This window comes from Sciurus vulgaris, assembly GCF_902686455.1.
Source record: "Sciurus vulgaris genome assembly, chromosome: 13".
In the NCBI taxonomy this organism is placed as follows: domain Eukaryota; kingdom Metazoa; phylum Chordata; class Mammalia; order Rodentia; family Sciuridae; genus Sciurus; species Sciurus vulgaris.
In genome coordinates, this window is record NC_136474.1 from 57,656,999 (window position 1) to 57,671,192 (window position 14,194).

At 42.6% G+C, this 14,194-nt stretch overlaps 1 protein-coding gene across 4 annotated transcripts in view; it reads right to left on the bottom strand.

The window, feature by feature from the left end:
• The window catches only part of B4GALT6 (beta-1,4-galactosyltransferase 6), a 116,983-nt gene extending 108,609 nt beyond the window's left edge, over positions 1 to 8,374 (bottom strand). For all 4 annotated transcript variants that reach the window (XM_079108753.1, XM_079108751.1, XM_079108752.1 and 1 more), the window contains exon 1: positions 8,240 to 8,374. In XM_079108753.1, coding sequence (XP_078964879.1) covers positions 8,240 to 8,354 — 115 coding nt within the window. In that variant the 5' untranslated portion in view covers positions 8,355 to 8,374. The remainder of the gene's footprint in view (positions 1 to 8,239) is intronic.
• Between the last annotated feature and the right edge of the window lie 5,820 nt (positions 8,375 to 14,194).

Here is a 14,194-nt window from a genome sequence, read left to right on the forward strand (position 1 = left end):
CTATGGGAGTCTGTTTTTTCTTCCTTCTTCACACAAAGGCTAGCCCTACTGACTACGGTACTACAATACAAAGCACTGGCTACCTTTGGGGCTTTGCTCCTGGGGCTTGTCTCTCTACATTTTGGCACCAGAAACACCTATGCCACTGCACCCCTGTTTCTCATGGCCTTGGGCCCCTGCAGAGAGAAGCAAATGGGGACTGTGGTGAGGAAAGTAAGTAGTCACAGCTGGAACACCAGAGCATGACGCCTAGGACTAGTGCTGTAAGAAGCCTTGAAGCACATCCTAGGATAAACAGGCTTCTCACAGGATAACTGTGTTAAAAATGAATCAGAACCATGATTTTGGGGGCCTGGGAAAGATGCTGATTAAAGCATACCAGTTAAAAATGGCTTGGCTGGGTAGGAAATTAACCACCATATATTTAACACTGCATCGAAAGGAAAATGCATTATCTTCCCAACCAAATTCCAAAGAGGGTTTGGAATACTGTTGTGATTTGGATAGGAAGTCCTGCATTAATGATTGGACTGTGAGAGCCATAACCTAATCAGTCCATCCTAGTTTGAATGGACTGGGTGAATGAACCATAAGCTGCAGAGCCACAGCTAGAGGTGGTGGGTCACTTGGGGCATGCCTGGAAGGGTCCATCTTCCCTGTGGTCCCTTCCCCACTCTCCTCTGTGCTTCCTGGTGAGCCACAAACGGAGCAGCACTTCTCCACCACAGCCTTTTGCCATAATGCCCTGCCTCATCTTGTGCTCAATGCAGTGAACTCAGTTGACCATGGACTAAACCTCTGGAACCATGAACGAAAATAAAGTTTCCCTCCTCAGGTATTTTGGTCACAGTTACGAAAAGCTGACTAACACCAAATACCTATCATACACAGAGGTTAGGAGTTTCTTTTTAAAGTATTCACAGATACTGGCTTTTCTTATCTTTAGCAAACAAGAAACAGCAAAAACGATAAGACTGCTGCAAATAAACATACTACTACTTCTTTCGGCCATAATGTTTACTACATCTCATATTTATTCATAAAATACTAAGGTGCTAAATGGCATTTAGCAGCGCCAGATTTCAATGAATCAATAAATTACCTAATTTCCCACAAGACCACAGGATTTAGATTAATTTACACTGACACTACAGAGCTGAGTTACAGATGCTACTCGAGAACCGTAATCTGAATGTGGAAGGCCATCTCTAACAAGGCCTGCCACCCCCTTGAGTGTGGACCATACCCACTGACTCCTTTGCGGTTGTGGTACTCAGGATCAAACCCAGGGCTGCTCACATGCTAGTCAAGGGCTCTTAACACTGAGTTACCTCCCCAGTCCAGACTTCTTACTCACAAGACAGGAGAATAAGAAAAGGTAGCAGCATCTCCTGGGATACTTCCATACTATACGTGGACCTCCTCCATATTCTGACTGAGCCCCTATGATTCCATGTTTAAGAGTAACTAACTTAGTGAGTCACTTCCACTTGCAGGAGTGAGTTTATTACTCAGGTGTGCTGGGGGAGAAATAGATAAATGTCACCCACCTGTGTGCTAAAGACACTCAAAATCTCTCTCCTGGGCCCCAAGCCCATACTTCCATCTGCCTACCTACTAACAAATTCTTTGTGGATGTCCCACAGGCATCCCAACTCAATCTCTCTAAAATTAAAACAGCCCCCTCAAAACATGTCTTTCTGCATTCTCTCCAACTAGTATTCTGGTTGTCTAAGTTAGAATTTGAACATCATCTTTAAGCTAGTCCCTTTTCTTCAACTGCACTATTGACATCCTCAATTCTTCCTTATCAAGACTGATCCAAATCTAACCTTCTACTGCTTGACCAACTGCAATAACTTCTCATCTGGTGTCTCTGTCCCTGTCCTCTACACCCCATCATTCATACTAGAACTATTACTCTGAAACAAAAGAGTGCATTATTTCCCTTTTAAAAATTTTAGGTACTCACAACACAAAATCGGCATGGGATGTGAGGCCAGTAAAAAGGCCCAGAGAATAAAGATGATCCATACCATGGCCCGAATCAAAAGAACCCAAGTAAGGGGCCACACAGGTCAGAGGATTTGGTGAGGAGAACCCAAAAGAACTTGGGCAACACAAAGCAGACAAAAATAGCTCAATTAACCTCCAGGATATACAAATAACTCAAAAAACTGAACACCCAAAAAACAAATAACCCAATCAATAAATGGGCGAAGGAACTGAACAGGCACTTCACAGAAGAAACACGAAAGGTCAACAAATATATGGAAAAATGTTCAACCTCTCTAGCAACCAGAAAAATGCAAATTAAAACTACACTGAGATTCCATCTTGCTCTAGTAAGAATGGCAATTATCAAGAATACAAGTAGCAATAAATGTTGTTGAGGATGTGGGGAAAAGGGTACACTCATACACTGCTAGTGGGACTGCAAATAGGTGCAACCACTTTGGAAAGCAGTGTGGAGATTCCTCAGAAAACTTGGAATAGAACCACCAGTTATCCCACACCTCAGCTTATACCCAAAGGATTTTAAATCAGCATACTATAGTGATGCGGCCACATCAATGTTTGTAGCAGCTCAACTCACAACAGCTAAGCTATGGAACCAACCCAGTGCCCTTCAACAGATGAATGCATAAAGAAAATGTGTGGGGCTGGAGATATAGCTCAGTTGGTAGAGTGCTTGCCTTGTAAGCATAAGGCCCTGGGTTCGAGCCCCAGCACCGCCAAAAAAAAAAAAAAAAAAAAAAAAAAGAAGAAGAAAATGTGGTATATACACACAATGGAATACTACTCAGCCATAAAGAAGTATGAAATTATGGCATTTGCCAGTAAGTGGATGGAACTAGAGACTATCATGCTAAGTAAAATAAGCCAATCCCCCCCACCAAAAAAAAAAAAAAACAATGCCAAATGTTCTCTCTGATTTGTGGATGCTAACACACAATAAGGGGAACAGGGAAGGGAAGAATTAGACAAAGGGGAATGATTACACAAAGGGGAATGAGGGAAGGGAGTGGGAATGGAAATAGGAAAGACAGAATGAATCAGACAGAACTTTCCTATGTTCATAGATGAATACACCACCAGCATAACTCCACATTATGTTCAATCACAAGAACAGGATCCTAATTAGAATTAAGTTAGACTCTATGTATGTATAATATGTCAAAATACACTCTACTGTCATGTGTATCTAAACAGAACAAATAAAATAAATAAATAAAATAGTTCAAAAGAACAGAGCCAGGCTGGTCCAGTCAAAGCCAGGAGGCTAAAGGGCTATATTAAGAAAACTGCAGGGCAAATAGCTACTTTCTGAGGAGCCCAGAGATAAGCCCAATCAAAATGACAGGATGCCTGCCTATAATCCCAGGGACTCTGGAGACTGAGGCAGGAGGATCGGGAGTTCAAAGTCAGCCTCAGCACTTAGCAAGGCACTAAGTAACTCAGTGAGACCCTGTCTCTAAATAAAATACAAAACAGGGCTGAGGGCTGGGGATGTGGTTCAGTGGTCGAGTGCCTGAGTTCAATCCCTGTTACCCCCCAAAAAAATGATAGGAGGAGGATTAAGGGTGTGGCTTACTGACATATAAACCCGTATAGCATGCAGGAGGCCCTTGGTTTGATCCCCAGCACTGAAAGGGGGAAAAAAATCAGGGAGGCTTTGAGCAAGGACCTGACTAGCCACCTTGCCCAGAACACATATGTCTGCACATACACCTGCACCCTACCACCCAAAACCAACAACTCTACCACTCCCACCAGGGCACAAACTCCTTGGGGGGCCCAAATTACCCAGCACTCTGTCAGGTAATGTCAGGTAATTCCTCAACGGCCCACAGGAATTCAGACCAAAGTGGTCCAATTAGATTCCACCACTACCCAAAAGACAGAACAGTCTGCTAGTGTGTCTAGGAAAGGCCAAGGAAACCATCGAGTCACATGGACAGTAAAATTGCCACTCCCAGGGAGATTATCCAGTCTCCCCCATGATAGTGCTTCAGTGATTACAGGCACATCAATTTCTTTCTTAATCAGAGACATAGATAAAGCTGTGTGAGCCCAGAAACCTTTCCCAATCTGGCCCATCTAACACCCCACACCCTGAGTTGTAGCCAGATGGAACCATAGTACTCCCACTTTCTGGAAGCTTACTCATGCTGTTTGTTCTGACCAGAATCCCTGTGCTCATTCCAGATAAGTCCTAGGGATGACCCACTCCAACCACTAACTTCTCTCCACCACCTGCTTTCCAAGGACTTGCTACAGCTCTTCATGGGGCTCATCCCCATTGAACTGCTTCTGTCATCTATCTTTGGTACCTCAATGTCTAACTTCTCTTGGGTGCTCCATTTGTTGAATGAATTTTTAAGCTAGCTCATCTTCTCCTGATATGACAACAGGAAAATAACTAGATTATGTTGGAAGTTTTACTGGAAATAGCTTCCTACTAACTGGAATTCTATTTTCAATCCCATCAGGTAAAGATCTTGGAGGGAAACTGCATTCTTCTCTTTGCAATCATGCACAAAGGCCAACACAGGATGAAAAACAATTCATGACTCCTACCTCTCTGGGGTAGGCTAGGGCAGTGTGGACTTCCTATGGGGTGGTCAGGGGGAGGGTGCCTGCATCCAATTACCCTCCACACTAAAGTTAAAGACTATCCTTGCATTTCCTGCATGAATCAGTAATGTCAGGGGAAAAAAATGTTTCAAGTTGTTCCTAAAATAATGAGCTTCGAGTTCTATGGAACTCATTGTAGATGAAGACCCAAATAGCCCAGAAACTGCTGATCAACATCAACAATCAGTGGAAACTAAACGAAGTATGCCGTCTGCAACTAGCACACTGCAACCAGGTAGTGTATCAGCTCACAAGAGAGAGAGAGGAGTCAGGAACACGGGCAAAGGATACCAAAGGGTAACTAAAACAAGAAGGCCTGTCTGAGAAGGGCACCTGACAAACACAGATGTTGACATAATGTAACTGACACCTACCAAACAGGTTGAAGAGGTAGGATTAACAGAGATGGCTTAACAGCAAAGATTTGAAACATTCATTTAAAAGTCAACCAAAAGTCCTACCACATATATTTCAATCATAAGAAAATTTAGCCCCAAGATGCAATTCAGGCTAAAATAGGATGCATTTCAAGAAGAAATCACTGTATGTCTAATGAAAAACTCTAAGAAATCCAGCACAGGTAAAGCATTTATTTCTGCTGCCTACCAAAGTACTATGGTTGTCTCAACCCAAATCACATGTGCAATGAATGGAGTGTTGCAGTATGAACCCAACTAGCCACATTTTTCAAGGGACATCGTTTTTATTTGAAAGAACAACAGACACATCATGGTTAGACTTGTGTATCTGACCTACATTTTCTCAAATATGAAGAAAGTGAGCCTGACACTTCAAAAAAAAAAAAAAAATGGCATTGGTTGTCAATGATAAGAATTAGAGCATTCAAGCAAAAAAATCTGAATTTTGGAAAATCACTTCCCAATACTTAAAGATATGCAGATAAATAAGGAAGGTTTTGTGGGTTTTGGTTGGCAGGGGGGTTGCTTTGTTTTTTTGTTTGTTGCTAAGTGGCACAGGATTTTGAACCAGATTCAGTTTAACAAATTTATAGTATTTTATAAGTTTGGTTAAGTTTCTTTTCTAACTATCTTTAATGGGTTTTTGTTTTTGTTTTTCTAAATAACATTCACAAGACAGTAGTAGTTTAAACCATGTCAACCTAATTGTTTGCAAGAAAACTGCCCAAATTTTTGACATTAATATGATTGTTCTATGGGAAACATAAAGCACTCAGATAAGAAAGATATATTAGTATTTTACATCAATTAAATTTTAAGACTCTACAGATAGTATATTAATGCACTAACAAAAAAAAATAAAAAACAAAAGGATGACATCAAATAAAATCTGGAATTCTGATTTCCTTTGGTTAACTTTTCTTCCCCTACCCACCACCCCTCTGGTGAATTGAACCCAGGGGTACTTTACCACTGAGCCACATCTCCAATCCTTTCTATTTTTATTTTGAGACAGGGTCTTGCTAAGCTGCTCAGTCTCATCAAATTGCTGGGGTTGGCCTAGAACTTGCAATCCTCCTGCCTCAGCCTCCTTAATCACTGGGATTACAGGCATGGAACACTCACCACACCCAGTTCTTTGGTTAACTTTTTGAGTAATATAACTTTAACAAGTTAAATACAAAGTAACAAGTTAAATACAAAGTAAGAACATTGATATCTAAGAGCAAACAAAAAGGAAAACTAACTTTCTCCAAACTCAAAGTTAAATGCCTAATAAAATAACATCCCACTGAGATGTCCAATTTCTAAGAAATTATGTAAGTTAAAAAAAAAAAAAAAAGGCCACAGAATTAGGAATAAGTGTATAAGACTTCCAAAATTTGAAATATAAATAAATAACAAACCTTAAGGAAAGTCTTTGCTGAACATGTTGGTTAATATCAAGCCAACCGAGTGACAAGAAAGGGAAATATAACTGTTATCTACCAAACTAGCTAATAAGGTAAAATGAATAAGAGCTTCTTAATAGAAGAGATGTGAAACTTTGAGACCCATAAAAGGTACTCCTACACACATACATTTCAGCCCTAAGAGTTTGGCTCCAAGACATAATTCAGGCTAAAATATGAACTACTGTCAGTATTTTAGGCTTCAAGGGGGTGTATTTTGCTGTTGTGCAAAGAAACTGCATTTATGAAAAGTAATATTAAAATATCCATGCTTCTATAAACTCTACCCTAAAACTTCTATTTTGAGAGACATCAAGGTGTCAGCAATTCAGGAGTTCTCAAGTATCATCATCTGAGTGTATTCTTTTCTTGGTTGGGGGGGCAGGCAGGTGTACTGGGGATTAAACCTAGAGGCGCTTTACCACTAAGCCTCATCCCTAGTGCTTTTTGTTTTTTATGTTGAGACTGGGTCTCACTAAGTTGCTTAGGGCCTTGCTAAATTGCAGAGACTGGCCTGGAACTTGTGATCCTCCTGCCTGGGCCTCCCAAATCGCTGGAATTACAGGCACACACTACCCCACCTGGCTTTGAGTGCACATTTCTTACTTGAATCTAAAACTTTAATAAAGAAAAAGTCACATAGTGATTTTTTTTTAAGAAGTCAAACAGTCTAGATGAGGCTTGCTTCTTCCTTCTCCCAAACAATTTATAACAATAATCTATTATACCCAAGACAATGCCCAGATAAGAATTCCATCTCAAAATTCTGTAGGTGTTTTCATTCTGTAAGAGGTATCGCATTTTTAACCAACTTAGTGTCTAACAAGAAATGGTAGGAGATGAACACTGTTACTAACAATTTAACATTAAAAACACAATAACCAAGGAAAATTCAGAAAAGTTTTGAAAATAACAATGTATTTTAATATCCATATGAAATTATTATTATTCATTCATCAGAATAATTACAGGTTGGTTGTTTATCAACAAAAGGGAGGATGAGGAATTAGGATATTTAGTAAAGAAGCCAATACTACCTTTCAGACCAAAGGCCGAAAGTGCTAAACAGAAGGTTAAAATTTTAAACTACAAATTGCCTTACAAAATTAATCACTATTTTATCTTCGAAGTCATCCTAACAGGTAGCTGAGGCAACCTGCCCTTGAAAAGCAGATCCAAGAGTACCAAATAGTGGAGCACTGTTTTTTACAAGAGAACTCAGACCCTAAAAACTCCTGAAGTATGGCCCAAATGTTCACTGACCCCATTCTAAAAAAGTGACCTAGAACACCAGAGTACGTACGCTGTTGACCTCGATCACATTCCCTGCTGCCGGTTTCCCCGTCATAATTTTACAACCAGTTATTATATCTGAGGATGTTTGGATAAAACTACCATTAAACACTGAGCTTAAGCGTAAAGATTTGATATTAAATGGATAAAGCGATCATGAATACTTTAGAACGCGACCAGAGCATCCCGGGCCATCACACCTACTCCTACTATGTCCATTTAATGCAATATTTTAAGTTATTTAAACGTACATGTACAAAGTGCACATAGCAAAGCCATGCCCCCAAGCAATTTGACACGTCTGAAATAACAGTTCAAATAAAATGCTTTCTGTCGGCCCCTGTTTATACAGCCTCCAAATCCCACAAGTAACAGCCTTAACGTTCCGCATTTCCTGCGCTGTGATCAGGGGAGGTGAGGGTGTGTCTCGGTACTTACCGATGCCCGGAGCCACATAGATGAAGTAGAGACACGACGAGGAGAGGGAGAAGAAGAAGATGAAGGCGAGGAGGGAGCGATTGGAGACCCGCATCATCCGCCTGAGCACAGACATCTTCCTCTTCCCAGCCAGCAGCTCGGGCTGCGCTCTCAGGCCGGATTCGGGGCCACCGTCCAGGCCCTAAACTTCCATGAATGTGCTAAGAACCCCGAGAATGCCGAAGGTTCCGCGCGGAGAGGCTCTGGGAAGAGGCCCCGAGCGGGAAGGAGAAAGGGGAAGGAAGCGCACGGAATGAATGGGAGGCCGGAGAGCCGGGGAGGAGAGGCGCGGAAGGACCACGGGGAAGGGTGGAGAGAGGAGAGGAGAGTCCGGATGGGGGTCCGGGGGACCAGAGGACCTGAAGAGGCCGAGGAAGGGCGAGGACGCGCGTTCTCTCCGCCAGGCAGCGGCGGGAGGAGGGGCTGCAGGTGGGGAGAGGCGCAGGCTGCGCGCCGCGGCGCCCTGCGGAGAGGGACAGCTAACTGCAGCACGCCGGGGTGGCCCGCGGCTCCAGGTATCCGCCCAGCACGGAGCCCCGCGCTACCGGTCCAGCCGCTCGCGTTCGCTCGGCGGGCCTGCGCCGCCTTCTCTGGGCCGCGGCGTCTTGTGCCTGCGCGGGGTTAGCGTGGGCGCCGGGGCCGCAGCCCGCTCACGCGACGCGCGAGGGCCCGCGGGGGCCCTGGGGGCCGAGGAGCTGGGCGCTCGCCGGCGCGCAACCTCCACCTCATGCCGCGCCGGACCCCGGCGCCCTGCGGCCGCCTCGAGAGCCAAGCGCAGGCCAGGGCGGCGTCCCGGCCAGCGGCGAGCGCGCTCCGGCTCCGGTTCCTGCCGTTGCCAGCTGCCCGTCCGGCCGCAAGGGCGGCAACGGCAGCGGCATTACCGCCGCCGGCAGGGGTGAGGCGCCCCCGCCGGCGCCGCCTCCCGGACACCAGGCAAAGATCGGCCCCGAGATGCGCGCGGCAAGCAGAGGTGGGGAGCGCGAAGAGAAGGAGGCCGTACGCCGTCGGAGCCGCTTTTGGGCCGGAGAAGGGGGCGGACCTGGAAAGGCGGGGGCGCCTCAGAGGAAAATCCGGACTGGCGGGCGCGCCCAGAGACCCCCGCAGGCTCCGCCCGCTCGCTCGGAACTCGGCAGGCGGCGCTGCGTCGGGACCCGAGGAAACCTGGAGCCCCCGCCCTCCCCTCGCCAGAAACACCGCGCGTCCTCATTGGCCCGCTGCGCACTACGCGGTGCAACCCCCTCCGCGCCGCGGGATCAGGGCCCCCGCCGTCTCCTGCGTCACCGCCGCCCCCGCCGCCTGGGGACCCTGCGCTCTGCCAGCCGCACTGGGCTGGGGAACGCGTCCCCACCTGGCTTGCGTTCTACCTTAGGAATCGATAATGAAGGATCATATACCTGGAGGGAAAGGGCATCTCGAGAAGGGATTTCGATGGTGTCATTTCCTCCCAAAATACTCGGCGAAAAAGATGTATTTTCTACCTGTATTAATAATTCCGCTCCCCATCCCACCCTTCCGATAGAAATACGCTGTCGGGGTGCGGTATGTGCTTTATGCTAGGACTTGCCTTCACTTCTGAAGATGGACACTAGGTAGTCCCCCTGTAGCTCTGTGCACTCCGTAGGACCCTGAGCGCAGCCGCCCAGCTTCAGTAGACAAGCTATCCAGTGCTTTAATGGACCTTCTAGGCCATGGGCTATCTGTGTTCAAATGTTTTTTCCTGCCAGCTAAATTAGTTCGGATCCTTAGATCATTTTTTTTTTCCCCCAACAAATACGTACAGCCGTAATTTACTTCTTAGTAATACAAGTAGAAAACCATTAATTATGACAACCTGATATTTTAACCAGCTATTTAAGAGTATGGGAACTCTCTCTAGTGGATCAAAAATAATAAAAGAAATGTATGGTGTAATAAATGTAGAACAAAGCTACTGCCATTATTTGCTCGGTATTCCCAGATTGAACTATCCCTTGATCGCCATCAAGTTTGGTACCTTCTTACCAAGACTCTTAGGCCTTAGATAGTCTCGGTGCTATGCAAGGTGGAGCCTGAATCACCCGGGCTTATAAAGCCAGGCCTTTTATTAACTGTAAGACTCCTAGCAAGACATTACTCTCCATGAACCTCTCTTAGTCCTCAAACTGGGTGTAATACCCACTATACAAGGCTGTGCAATGAAGTGGGATATCTAAAATACTAAGCATAGTATCTGGCACAGAAAGAGATTCCCTTACATCCCATTAGTTCCTAGGATGGACTCACCAGTTCAAACTCATTTCCTTTTGGACTACTTGAACAGTTACTTAGTTTGTCTAGCTAATTTGATATTTAATGTGAAATGTAACATTTTTAGATGTTTAAGGGGAGTTAAAATGCAAAGTCAGCAACATATTAAATAAAACACTTGTAAAAAAAATTAAACAAAAGAAATTTGAACGGTGAGGAAGCAAAAATTGTGGTATTGCCCTCCCCTTGACTTTTCATCTCTATTTGCACCAGTTCATCTGATAGTTTACAAAGTTAATGCCACCAAATCATTAGTCTAGATAGAGTTCCATACCTTTTCTGGCCTACAAATGGACTATGGATCCCAAGCAAGTTTGACTTTTTAAAGAAAAGTTTACAACTAAGAGGGAAGTATTAACATCTTAGAACTTTAGGCTTAAGCTTCTTGTAAGAAATGTGAAGTCTACCTTCAGATGTGCATAGATGACTGCCATTGGTATCTCTTCTCATTTTAACCTCATTCCTTTTGGTTTGTCTTGTCAGCCAGTGCATCACACATTTGTTAATACTGGTTCTCCCCTGAAGTAAAGCAGGACTTCATCTATTGTACCAGGAAGCAAGGTCAAGGATACAGGCATTGTGAGAATTATATTAAATGAGTTAATGCCTTTAGAGGGCCGGTTACATGCTAATCAATACTGGAAATTCATTAAATTTAATCTTCAAAGCTCTTCTTTCTGTCTCTTTCAGCAGAAACAAGTGATGTCTTTTTGTTAAAACACCAAATTTCCTAGTCAGTCACCTACTAAGTCCCTCTCTAAAAGTCTGAGGGATGCCTTGAGATCTCAGCTCTTTTTTTCTTTCAGGGGTAGGGTTGGAACCCAGACTCTCATACTTGCTAGCAAGCTCTCTACCACTAAGCTACCTGCTCCATACCCCTCAGCTCTTTTTTTAAAGTAGAGGAAATATTCAGACCTAAGAAATTCTGAGTCTTTTCAAACACACATGATCAACAGATATTTCTCAGGAGTCAGATAAGCCCCACAGCAGAGGTGTAACCACAGAAATCTAAGAATTTTAATTTTTTATGACTTTGAAAAGGCCTTAAAACTTGTAATAGTAAGAATAACTTACAATGGTAAGACAGAGTAAATTTTATTTAATCGCTTTGTTCTAAATTTATTACATCATTTCTTTTATTAGTTTTGGTCCACTAGAGAGAATTCCCATACTCTTAAATATTTGGATAAAATATTAAGTTGTCATAATTAATGGTTTTCTATTAATAAGAAGTAAGTTACAGCTAGGAGCAGTGGTGAACCCCTGTAATCCAAGCAGTTTGGGAAGCTGAGACAGGAGGATCACAAGTTCAAAGCCAACCTTAGCAATTTAGTGAGACCCTATCTCTAAATACAATACAAAAACAGGGCTGGGGATGTGGCTTGGTGGTTAAGTGCCTCTGGGTTCAATCCCTGGTACAAAAAAAAAAAAAAAAAAAGTAAGTAAATTACAGAGACTACAATCAAAACAAAAAAGAAATTATACTAGTTTAATGAAGTAGGTGACATTCTAGTTGGTTAGTTTATGCTGTCTGAGGTTGAACAATATTCACCCAGTGTTTTGCACATGACTTCAGAGACACACACACGCACGCATATGTACATATACACACATATACATACATACACACACATATATTAGAGGGAAAAGGAATGAAATAGTGTATAGAATTTCACTTTTAAGATGGGCATACTGGGGATGTAATGAAGTGGTAGAGCACTTTCCTAGCATGGAAAAAGGCCCTAAATTCTATCTGCAGCATTGGGTTAGAGGTGGCCCTCAGGTGGGGGCAGGGAAGGCGGGAAGAAAAGAAAAGAAGAAAGAAAGAAAAGCTAGAACTGGTGGCACTTGCAGTTTGTAATCCCAACTACTTGGGAGGCTAAGGCAGGAGAATTGATTGCAAATTCAAAACCAACTGGGGTAACTTAGTGAAACCCTGTTTCAAAATAAATTTTTAAAAGGACTGGGGATATAACTCAGTGGTAGATCACTTGCTTAGCATATACAAGGCCCCAAGTTCAATGCCCAATGCCAGAAAAAGAAAAACAAAAAGATTGTCATTTTTAAGATTGATAAAAGTTCAAACCTCTGTATTAACATCACTGAATAGTCAGGCACAATGGCACTTGCCTGCAATCCCAGAGGCTCTGGAGGCTGAGGCAGGAGGATTGCAAGTTCAAAGCCAACCTCAGCAACATGGGAAAGCCCTAAGCAACTCAGTGAGACCCTGTCTCTAAATAAAATACAAAATAGGGATGGGGATTTGGCTTAGTGGTTGAGTGCCCCTGAGTTCAATCCCTGGTACTCCCTGCCAAAAAAAAAAAAAAAAAAAAAAAAAAAAAAAAAAATCACTGAATAAATATAGTAATTAAAATTTTTCCAACATGTGGTCTTAACATTTGAAAGTCAGCTAAGGAAATTTGTTTGATGGATTGTATTTAGACAATTGAATTTTTTAACATATAATGGAATGTAGATTGTATAAAAGTTAAACATGGGCATGATTCATCAAATGAAATATATTTATTCCAAAATGTGGTACAGAAAATTCTTAAGTAAAAATTTCATTATAAATATGACCAAAATTCTGAAAAAATATATTTTTCCATTTAATATTTATGTTATACTAAACAAATTTTATAAAATAAATCGGTCATATTTAAGAGCAAACATGATCACTTTAAAACCAGATTTTAATAATCTTATGCAATATCTTGAAGTAATACAGTACTTTATGATAACAAGGTATTGTAGTTAAAATTTAAAAATAAAACCACTGTGAGGATCCTACTTCAGTGTTTAACCCAAATTTCATACTAATTTCAAAGTTCTGTAGCTCCTTCATCTTAAATCCAAGATCATTCTTTTACATCATGTGAATGCCCTATAGGATTTTTCAAAGTATTCAGATCACTTTCATATCATTTTCAGAAGAGCCCTTGGGGTAGGAACGGCAAGTATTGCTATGTCATTTGGGGATGAGGAAACTAGAGCTCAGTAAGGTAAAATAACTGGCCTGAGGTCACATGGTAATAAGGCAGCCGAGCTGGGAACAGAGCCAAGATGTCATCAACCTAGTTCCATGCCCTTTGTGCAAACCATACCAGCTCCCTTCTTCACATGGGTTACTTTGCCTATCAAGGCAATGTTTATGTGTAGTGTGTATTTTCATTTTCTAGAAAGAAATCTATGTGATCCATCTTTCAAGCATTCTTTACCAATTTTGTGTTAGGCATTTGTCTTAGGAAAGTATATAAATTGTACTGTATTTGAGGACTGGGGGTACAGCTAAGTGGTAGAGCACTTTTTAGCATGTATGAGACCCTGGGCTCAATCTCCAGCACCTCAAAAAAAATAATAAAAGCTCTAAATAGTACACTGTGATACATAAAGTCAAGGCCCCACTGTCTAGATCTTGCTTATAATCAGTTGGCAAATCAAAATGAGAAAGTTAGTAGATTGTGTTATCGTTGTTCATTCTTTTACTTGGCTTAATGCTGGGTTTATTCAACAGATTGCCAGTTTTGCCTTAAAGAGAATCTGAGCTGTCAGACAACAGCAACTGACTGACCCTGACTGAAGGCCAGCAAATCCTAGGCTGACTGGAAAAAGAAACCTGCCCAAGAAAAA